Genomic DNA, 10,709 nt, shown 5'->3' with positions numbered 1-10,709 from the left:
GACAATATCAGTCCTATTTCCGGTAAACTGGGGTATCAACTTACAGTCAACATCAGTTAACTTCTACTTTGATCGTACACAAAAATGCTACAAAGGTACAGCTTAAAGCCTGTCCTCCTAGAGACACACGGAGATTTTAAGCCTTCCCGAGATTCGGCGTTTTTCAGGAGGAACACTTTATACGTAGACCTAATCTTATGAGACAAAAGGTGGCGTATTCTGCCTTTTTCCTCTCACACAGTGACCAGATCAGTACGCACTCCCAACTGGAGCTAAAATCACAAAGGCTGAATATAGAGTAACAATCGCTTAAATTTTGGAAAGCAATCAAATAAAATTTCGAATCAATACACCAGGAAGAAGGAACTGTAATGCTTCGAAACACATTATTACAAAGCTTGCAAGTTCAGTAGACAAAAAGATGTTGTTATTGTTGTTGTTTGTAATGAACACTCATGAATTTTCGGCACAAAAAACAACGAAAACCATTGTAGTGTGATAAAGTCAGTAGAACAGGGTCACAAATAGCACAAGCATTGGACGAAAAGCATAAAATAGGCTATCAAATAATGAGTGCGGGTACATGTGCAACAATGTTGGATAGACATGTACGTGGTAGAAGAGAAACCAAAAAATAAAAGCAACCAGCAGCAAGCTTTACAATCGAAAAACAAAACCAAAAATCCTTGAAAATCAAAACAAATATTGGAAAATCGTCGGTGTTTTGGTTGATTAAAACGTGTGGCAAATAACAATAATTGTACCAAGAAGCAGCGGGAAATATACGGGAGAAAGGGAACAGGAAAACTGATGGATAAATAAACCAGTGGATGATGTGGTGCATTCTCGTAAAAGTAGCTAGCTCGAACAATAACAACATCGTCGAAATTGAAATACCTATTCGAGGTCATCGAAATTTGAACGACATGCCGACATCGTGGAGTCAAAAATTTGTAACGTTATGAAAGCTGTATCGAAATTCGCGTCCAAAAGCGCCGCTAGTGTCTAAAGGTGAAATGAAATCAGTTCCAAACTTTCAACACATGTCAGAAAAAGTTTCAGGATGGGCGCGTTGATTACTTGCTTATCGGATGAAACCAGGTGAATACGAAAATCGTGGGTATTGACAACATTCTGCGCCGACTAGATTCTGCTGAAGAAAAGTGTTTAGGTCTAAGCGAAACAAGGAGATTGTGGATAACAAGAATGATCCAGAATCCGACAAACTTAGGCTTCGCTAACCGATACATCCAGATCCTCGTTCGCCGGATGTTCGATCGAATATTTCAAGGTCAGTTCTTTTGTTTCACCTGTGGGGAGGAAGTCAATGAGGGGTTAATCGATACAAAGGGTAGAAAATAGAAAATAAAGATATATGAGAAACGTTGTTTTGTTGGGTAATTACTTCCTAAAACCTACTGTTCGAAAGTGGCCCAAACTGCGTCAACAAAGTTCCACTTGTTACGAACGAGCTTATTGAGCATCCAGTTTTTTGTCAGGTCAGGATTTATCAAAAACGGAACTGACCGAAACTGCGATGCACTCTGATGAAACTTTGACCAGATGGAATGCTCCGTTCACTAGTGATTTCCATTAGCGTGTTACCAGCCCAAATCAGAGCATCTTTCAGACATCAACTAACGGAAGACAGGGTTACCAGTTTGTCTGATTCTTAGCGCCGTCTAGGCTTACCGGTCCACTCTGGATGGAATCCACCAGGAACTTCAGTTTTTTCACATCAGTTAACTGAATCACTAATCCACCGACGATGTCTCCTCGATTGCTGGTGGAGTGTTTGAAATTTATTCGTCAAGTTCCGGGAATAGATGGACAATCAAGCAGCACACTCGGGTCATTCATAGCCACAACACCGGTAGCATCATCTGACTGCTAGGAGAAGTTCGAATACCCTAATAAATACTTTGAAAGGGCGTGAGCACAGTTTATAGCCATCCGACGAAATCCACGTCAAAATTGGACGTTAAAAGTAGGGGTAGCCAACAGGTCACCTTTGTAAGTACACCACTTTGCCTAACACAGTCGTATACGCATAGCAAACAATAGCGTCGGTGGCTCGTCAGGTGAGCGACGCCGGTGATTCTAATAAAGATGGGACAGCTGTACAGTGCTTCTCGGCTTTTCGGCAATAATTTGGTTTCATTTACAGGACAAAATCTCGACTGAATTTCCCAGATCTCCTCATAAAACCAATTAACTTTAAGTAACTCAGAAGAAGGGAAAATTCACGAGCTGCATGAGAAGTCGTCACTCAATAATCTAGTCCTCAAGTGACCACGTGATACGAATTCCGTGAGTGAAAGATCAGTAGCGCTTTAACCTAATTACGATTTAATCACACCACTAATCAGCCGCTCGTGTTCAACTACTAGTTGGAAGGTGGCGGGCTCGAATCTTCCCCTGACAATTAGTGAGATGCAAACTGCTGCTAATTCTCAATAAGGACAAAACAGCTCTACGGCGCTTCTCGGATCTTCGGCATGGATTGGCTTCACTCCCAGGACGAAATCCCGATTAAATATTGTATTTCACTGTCTCGTCCAAATATTGCAGCTGAAGACAATGCTCAGTTTCTCTCACGCTATGTCGTGTACCACGAAACGAAAACTGTTTACGCCTGAGCATTTTTTAAGGCGACAGGGAGTGGACAATAGTTACCTGCTCAGATTTCTGTCAAGCAAAAGCGCAACGTCGTGCCATATTTGACATTGATCTATAAAAAATGCACAGTTGGAAATGTGCCAGGATATTGGTGGCTCGGGTGCGTTCAATCGTGGTTGGTCAGGTGGCCGTTGATCTTTTTGTAGAGCTGAACAGATAGTTCGAAAAGGTCTCGTCAAGGTGACATCATCATTTCGCAATCCGGTGGCTGATTCCTACTTAACTGCTTGAATTATTACGTTTTTGAAGACTAGGTGGTATCTGTGGCTGCGTTTGGATGACTGAAACAACGTTTCTCAGAAGCCCACTGGCCCGTTTCGAATTTTGTTTCACTGTGGTCTGCATTCCTTGCATCCGATTGGTGGGCTGAGTAGCTTCTGCCGAGGACTTTTTTCCTTCGAAGAACGAAAACACACCACGTTCTGCGGTCATAAGTTTGTGCAGTCAGTCCGACTCACATTTAGTCACCCCCACCCATACATATTACACCCAGCCTTACTGGTAGTGGTGTACCGTGGTGACCATGGCCTCCAGCTGCGATAGTTTGACATACCAATGGGATTCAGAAACTTCGTGGTTCCATTTTGTTTTCCGTGTACAATTGTATTAACAAAACTGGAGGACTGTGGAAAATAGAATATTCACATATCTGTCTTTCCCCGAACTGTGTTAACCCCATGGACCGAAGCTCGTCTTTCGAACGTAGTATGATCAGCTCTGTGATCACAGGACGGCAAAAACCAACACCGCCCATGCTTGGGTTCTTAAAACCAAAGATCGCTCCTTTATTAGGTTTGTTAAGTGATAAGGCTGAGTAATACAGACCTTGAACTTTGAATCTTAGCCTCGGGCTTCTCACACGCCTGAAAGGTCTCAGCTACGGTGGTGTGGGTTGCGCTTTTGCAGCCAGGAAACATCACAAACCAGAGATTCAGGTGGGTTCCAGGTGAGTTCCCCGCAAAACCAAATTAGATTGCAGATGAGTGTAGTTCACAGGTCACACCTACTTTGTGGTTATTACTTGTAAGTTCCGAATTCAGCCCTACTGGAGTGTCCACGAAGATGCTGAAGAAATGGGAGACATCATACTGGCCGTTCGCAAACAGTCAGAGTCAATTATTCCAAACAACCCATCACACCTATCACACCAGTTGCAAAGAATTTGGATGAAAAGAAAAGCTGCTTTTCGTTTTGCCACACCGGTTCAACTGCGAAATGTCGCTGAATTCGCCAAAGTATAAAGCATTTGAGTTATTAAATAGAAATGAGCGAAAAATTATGAGGCGAACTGATCTGAATACAGGGGGGAGAATAATCGAATGCAATTTCAATTTACCAGGACCCAGGTCGAGATCCCATTCAACATTGTTCGATTTGTTCATCCGAATTGGCTTGTTCCTGTCGTATTTCTCTGGATGTTTGATGACTGGCTCCAACAGATTAATCTGCAATGCAAAAGTTCGTTGCGACTAACAGACTATTATTAGGGATAATCACTTCCATGACCAAAAATCAAAGCGAGAATCAATAGACAGGTAATCAAAAACACATCAGCGACCTACTGCCTACGATAGACATCAAATAAGCCTGGCTGTTTTTCCCTCACGCTTTGTGGCGCCTTGATTAGTGAATTAGCTGGAGTGAAGAATGACACCTTTGGACTATCTGCCTCCTATAACGAAAAAAGTTGGTCGTTAACCAATGAGCTGTGTAGAAAGAAATTAGAGCTATGCTGTTATATTACATACAACCCTCTGAGGAGAGGTCATATCTCAGTACACAGTAAGTATGGGTATACCCATACTGGCTTAATGATTCGAGTGGTTTATGAAATAATGGATTAATTTGTCCTGGTCTCGGAACGACTCCTGTAGGTAGTCCAACCAAATAACATTTAGTTAGGACTACTTCCTGATTCTCATTTATAATTACAAAAATGGTAAGTTACTAAATAGCAAATAGAAACGGACAGAAACTTCAAATTCGATTATTTATTCGTTTGTTAAAGTCATTCCATGGTACCTTGATTTTATCTTCGCAACTCAGTGGGACTTGATCCATGACCATCAGGCGGATGGGGCGGTCGAACGTGTTGCGTACTTCAATCAGTTGTTTGAACGTCAATGTTGCGTGTTTGCTGTTTGACCCAGCAGATTCGCGGTATTTGAACAGAGGTCGGTAACAAACTTTGATTCCCTGCTCTGCTCCCAAATTGCAGCTGAATTCTTCACCTTGCGCGACCGCCGGAATTTCGGACTGGGTGGAGAATAAGATTTGATTTATTGCGTGTGTTAGGAAGAAGGCCGCAGTACGGTTTGGGTCTTAGCTAATCAATTTATCAAAAGATATTCCTTCAAAGCCATGTTTAAGAAGTCCAGTGAAAGCCGCCGAGATATTGTATCATGCAAAACCGTTTGGTCCCCTGTCGGCATATGGCTGTCACACAACCCACAGAAAGTGTGTGCTTGAGAACGGGTGGTCTGAGCTAACATGAGCAATCAAACAGTAACAAGTGAACTTCGGAGCAGATCCTGTGGTCAGTAATTTGCAGCTAGTCATATAAATCCCACTAGTTCGCATTCAGTTGAAAACTAGGACTTTCCTGAGCACCCATTTTCAGGTTGGTGGTCGAATACAAAGGGAGACCCATGAAATTTTCAATGTGATAGGACTAAACAATGACGAAGTAGTTACATCCGCTCAACCCTGCGTAACAACAACCATGCTTTCCTGTTCTGACCTATTTGGTGTTGCTCGTGCGGCTTCTCAAAAAAGTGTTTAAAGGGTAGCGTGTGTAGATGTTCCACATCACCAAAGACCCGTGTATTTTCACGCCTAGTTTTCGATTTTCTGAGTTGCAAACCAGCAAAACAATTTTATCTCCAAATGGTTTTCTATTTTTTTAAGATCCTAACAATTTCGCTCACTTGAGAAACCGCGCTTTCCATGCTCTTTCATACCGATTAATATCGAATTATGATAACTGTGCTGGAATCCGTATAAAACCTATACTCCGCACGCTGTCACATAAACGGTAGTGTTAATTCTGGTTGCGACTAGAGTTCGGCTGACTACTGGACCATTTTATCAGCTGGTAAAGTGTCCGTGCGGGGAGTATGTACTACTGTGTGTACGATAAGAGAGGTCACTGGACTGTCCATTTGCAAATCGCGGTGCCCACGGAGCATGCTGGCTCCCAAAGTTATGGACTTTAGCTCATTGTTTTAGTTTTACATACACAGCAAACGGAAAACCACTTGCCAGTTTTCTCCAAACCCGTCGCAAGAAACACTAGTTCGCATGTAACCGCTACAGGACAATTTGTTTTATGGTATCGAACGACATATTCACCGCGGAAAGCTGCGTAAGATTGACTGAGAAATTATAATGAACCGGGGAATCCCAGTGCTACTATTTTATAGTTATTATCCAAGAAGCACCACAATCGTATATCAGACAAGGCTCAAGCACATTGGCACGCGAGCACAAGAGGTCATATGTTCGAATAAACAGTTGGATAATCGGACTGGGTTAATAGGCGAGCTCACTGAGGCTGACAGACCCACATGTAAAGGAGGGCTCAAGGATTCTGTTAGATCACCACCATTTAGCTACATTTGCCTCGTGTCTGACGAAAAGTTAGACAGCCACAAATTGGCTGGAAAAACAGGTCGAAATGCGGGGTGTTTCGATTTTTTTTCCGGAAAACTTCGTGTTTTACCCTGAGAAAGTACATTTTTGAGAAGTTCTGCTAAAACTTCGGTGGCGTGACAAACGCAGTTCCTTCCAAGGCAACGTGTAGACGGTTGATACAAGTCGGTGACGTCAGAGTTCACTAGACACGCAAAAATGAACGATGAGTTCTGATTACTACTACTGATCAGTGGCCTTTGTGCCACACAGGCAGTTCACTGCTACTTCGATAAAGGTAATTCTGTCTCGTTCCTCTGGATATGGACTATGTGTAAGCTGAACAACTCACAACAGAAAACGAAAAATGTTAGTCTATCCGACAAATCGAAAAACACTCAAGCAGTAAGAATACACTGAAAGTGTAATGTGACAAGCAGGGACACCGAAGCACTACTCACTTTCCCGATAAATGTATTATCCGCATAAATGTTTGTCTCGCCGGCCAAAATGGAGAAGTCACTTCTGTTGACAGCTGTGGCCTTCAAAAAGGCGTGTAGAGAACGCTTCGGCACAGTCACGTACTCATACCGTGGCTGTAAATCGAGTAGGCCAACGGTGACGCGAACTGGTTGATTGTCACAACGAACCAATCCTGGAGGACGTGGCACCTCCAGATGCACCGTAGGAATATTGGCTGAATTGCTTAGCTGTGTTGGGTTACTGGATTGCACAGCATTTGATCCAGTTCCCCGAGGTGGACAAAGCGGCGTTGGTGAGCTTGGAGCATGAAACAGCATGCTAGTACCAAGAGCTCGACGGGAATGCATTCGGCTTACTGAGCTTCGTGATGCTGACGACGATGGAGCGACTTCAGTACTGTGTCCACGTTGAAGTGTACCAGCTGGCGTTGGTGCATCGCGCTGATTTCAGAAAGGGGGTAAAACAAAACACATTACTTACAAATTTCACAGAAAACATGGTAAACACTCAGACAGGACGTAGTGATAACGCCAGAATTATCTTAACCGAGACCCATGCACTGAATAACTCAAGTGTGCGAGGCTGCAAACACTGTTAACTGATATGTTTTGTCAGTTCACTGATGATACCCTGGAAAGATGTGGACGGATGGTATTGACTGGAAGCTCTGGAAGCGCTTCTTTGGAGCCAAGAACAATGGAGACTGTTTAGGGACTCTTACATGAGTTCAAAAAATCCAATTAGAGTTTGACAGGGAGTGATGCGCTTAAGCGTTGTTTTGCTCATGACCTAAGGGAACCAAGGAGCCTATGTTCATTAATTCCCTTGTGAGTTGACATTCAGTTTTGCCGTTTCGAGATGTCCCATCTGGGTGAAAATGCCGGTGCTTGCAAAGGAACATATTGAATGGCACAGTCAGATGTCCTAACACCGAGGGGCGTTATATTCCATTCAAATCATCCTACTAAAATTTTGACAGTAGTGTAGTTGGGCTGTCACACTGACAGCCCATTTGCTGCAAATTGCTAGATCTGAACAAGTCGTGGGTGTGATGAGGTTCAATGGGTGATTCTACTCCTCCAGCTGTCTGTTGTAAATATGAACCAATAAAACACATGACGAAAAAACATGGCATTAGCAACCTTGAGTTCCCCATCTATCGTAAAAGTCCACTGATGTTTTGGTCGACAACTGTCTTGTTTCAGAGGCGAACGTTGGTCAAAACAGTGGTTTCTTGTTCTTTATCTACTTACTGTTCAACACGCTGGGAAGTTTCAAGAACAGACCGTCGAACATGCCGTCCAAACCCAGGAGTTTCCGCACTGACTTTCATCTATTGCCTCACCAACTACCTGAGAGCGATTCCAGATTTGTGATGTGTCTGCAAATCTTGATCTACAGACATATCAGTTTCCGCACAATATGGAATCTGTTCATTATGAATACGAGGAAAACGCCATATGACCGAAAGTTTTTGGCTTTTCCGGGTAAAGCAGCCTCTTGTCGGAAGATTTAACACACTGTGTGTTGCTTGTTGTAACTACGATTGATTCAATTATCCCATCTGCTGTATCAGCATTCAATACGACGCGAGGAACTGTGCTATCGATCAGACGAGTTTGCCAGCACAGACTATGCCTAGACTTAGGAAATTGTCACAGACCTAGTGTGGATCACAACCCGAAAGAATACGGATACTTTGTTTTTTATTCTAACCCAGCTTACTCGACGCAGCCGTACTCACCTCAATATCACTGAGGATACGATCTGCTTCGTGGAAACTGGTGGTTGTCTGACGTGCGGACTTCCTGAATCCACTCACCTTTGAAGTACTTCGAGGTCGAGTTGTCATTGTGCCATAGCTAACAGAGGGTGGTGGTAGCTGTGCAACCGTGTTCGTCAATGGCGGTTTAGTGGGTGTGGCCGGAGAAGGACTATACAAGGTAAGAGGCGAGAACCAACGGAGAAGCATTGTAGCACGGCTGAGGAAAAAATTAACAACAGCAATGAAAATTGCTTAGGTTTCAGAAATCTAAATTTGCTCAACTATATGTTGCTGCCTTGATTGATGATTTTGGGACTGGATGGAAAGACAAGGAGAGGGATGCAGTCCAACGCCACGTCACCAATAGTGGGCTGATTTCTTGTGCGAAGATACTAGAAGCCTCATTAGGGACCTCAAAGACAATAAAGCTTGGACTTCAGTTGCCATCATATCTGTCAGCTATGGTACAACTAGAACAGCTGTGAGCAGAGAGCGGTGTTTCACATGCCTATTTGGCCATTTGGCTATTTGGCGTAAAATATGAGCGATCAGATTAACTGAGCTGTCTCAAACTTGATAATCTTGTCTCAGATTCGTACGCTTGTTCATCGAGGCTCATGCACAGCACAGTATACAAGATTTTGATCGATGTGTAAACAGCGATGCCGTCCATATCGATATGGTCGTGTGCACACCCAATTGTGTTATGCGAGTTCATGTCAAAAAATCTGTTTTATTCGATTGCGTCGTGTGTAAAAACAAAACATTCCTTATGAAGTTCTCCATGTCGACGTGTGGTGCTAATGTCAACGTGATGTTTCGACAATTTTCAGATGGTCTGAGTGGAATCATGAAACACCCGTACAGTTACGTAGAAAACCGAATTCACTAGGGGTATCTATATTATGGCATGAAGCATGAGGTGTTGTGGAAACGTGTGTTGGCACCCTAAACTGTCAGCAAGTCAGATTACTGTTAGAAAACTTTGAAGTTTCCGTACGAATGAATTTACCTCACATTATTACTGCCTTGAAATGCAGATGGTTCGGTTCAGGGTCCTCCAATACTGTAGATCTAGGTAGACGCACACACGCACACTCTTCTACATGCTCAGTGGTTAGTAGTTAGCCTGCTGCAGTTGTGTCCAGCGCTGGTCCTCTCTGTGTCTCGTCACTTTCGTGCTCCCACCAGCTTTGCGATCCTGTCACACATTTCTATGATCTTAAATGCATGCTGTGGGTGTACTGAAGTGTTAGTTACTAGTCTACATCACCCAGAATAAATTTTGATTACAGGAGACCTGACAGAAAAACTTTTTCCCGCCAGGAGAGATGTATGACTTAGGTTTAAGAATTTAATCCGGATACATTGAGAAATGTATCGGAACTTCTTAACAAGGAAAACACATAGTGCATTGTTATCTGTAGTCAAAAAAAACGGCAGGCAGTTAATTTGGACATTATGTGCCATAATGTTATCGTTTGGTCTAACTACAAAAAAGGAATCCGGGCCAATAAAAAGGATCGATCGACTTCGTACAATGTGGGTTCCACATTCTGAAATAAGTGTTACGAGTGGACTGTTCAAAATTCGCAGACACTTCATTACAGGTTCCGCCCTGTTTGAAACTCATCAGGTAGGTCGAGAGAAGCTGAGAGAAACAGTACCTGACTTAGAAAACAGTTTGATCGAATGTTTACTTCCGATGCCAAAAGCACGATGAAACTGCTGAATCTGGGGACTCGATGTGGTCTCTTGTAGTGAATGATGGGTGAATATTTTTTCGCATACTGTGTAGCACACAGGCTATCTCAAATTTCCACTATGAAGATATCCAATGAACTAGTATGGAACAACTGTCCCACTTTCTCTCGCATTGTCATAGGTGAACAAAGTCATCTGAACCGTCTACGTCCCACCTTTGTCATCACATGCATGATCCCATAACGCACGCCCTTTTGCCAAAGATCCTGAATTTCAAGAGCGTTCAAGTCAACCAGGCCCAGCTTGTACGTTTCAAGCGCGGATGACTTCGTGACATGGCGCTTCTCGAGTGAAGCTCGATAGGACTTCAGTATCGTTTCACACCCCCATCAGCACGTAACACGAAGTCCTAGGAGTACTGCACGCACAAAAACAGAATTAATCGTGG

General features: G+C 43.2%; 1 protein-coding gene across 1 annotated transcript in view; it reads right to left on the bottom strand.

Moving 5' to 3' along the window:
* Positions 1-232: 232 nt before the first annotated feature.
* The window catches only part of T265_14322 (hypothetical protein), a gene marked incomplete at both ends in the record, with an annotated part of 35,135 nt that continues 24,658 nt past the window's right edge, over positions 233-10,709 (bottom strand). Inside the window, 5 exons of the mRNA XM_009173118.1 lie at positions 233-1,310; positions 4,016-4,124; positions 4,702-4,935; positions 6,771-7,232; positions 8,537-8,774. Of these exons, the coding sequence (XP_009171382.1) occupies positions 1,228-1,310; positions 4,016-4,124; positions 4,702-4,935; positions 6,771-7,232; positions 8,537-8,774 (1,126 nt within the window). The remainder of the gene's footprint in view (positions 1,311-4,015; positions 4,125-4,701; positions 4,936-6,770; positions 7,233-8,536; positions 8,775-10,709) is intronic.

The sequence above is a fragment of the Opisthorchis viverrini genome (genome assembly GCF_000715545.1).
Source record: "Opisthorchis viverrini unplaced genomic scaffold opera_v5_174, whole genome shotgun sequence".
In the NCBI taxonomy this organism is placed as follows: domain Eukaryota; kingdom Metazoa; phylum Platyhelminthes; class Trematoda; order Opisthorchiida; family Opisthorchiidae; genus Opisthorchis; species Opisthorchis viverrini.
This window is presented reverse-complemented; position numbering and strand designations above follow the sequence as displayed.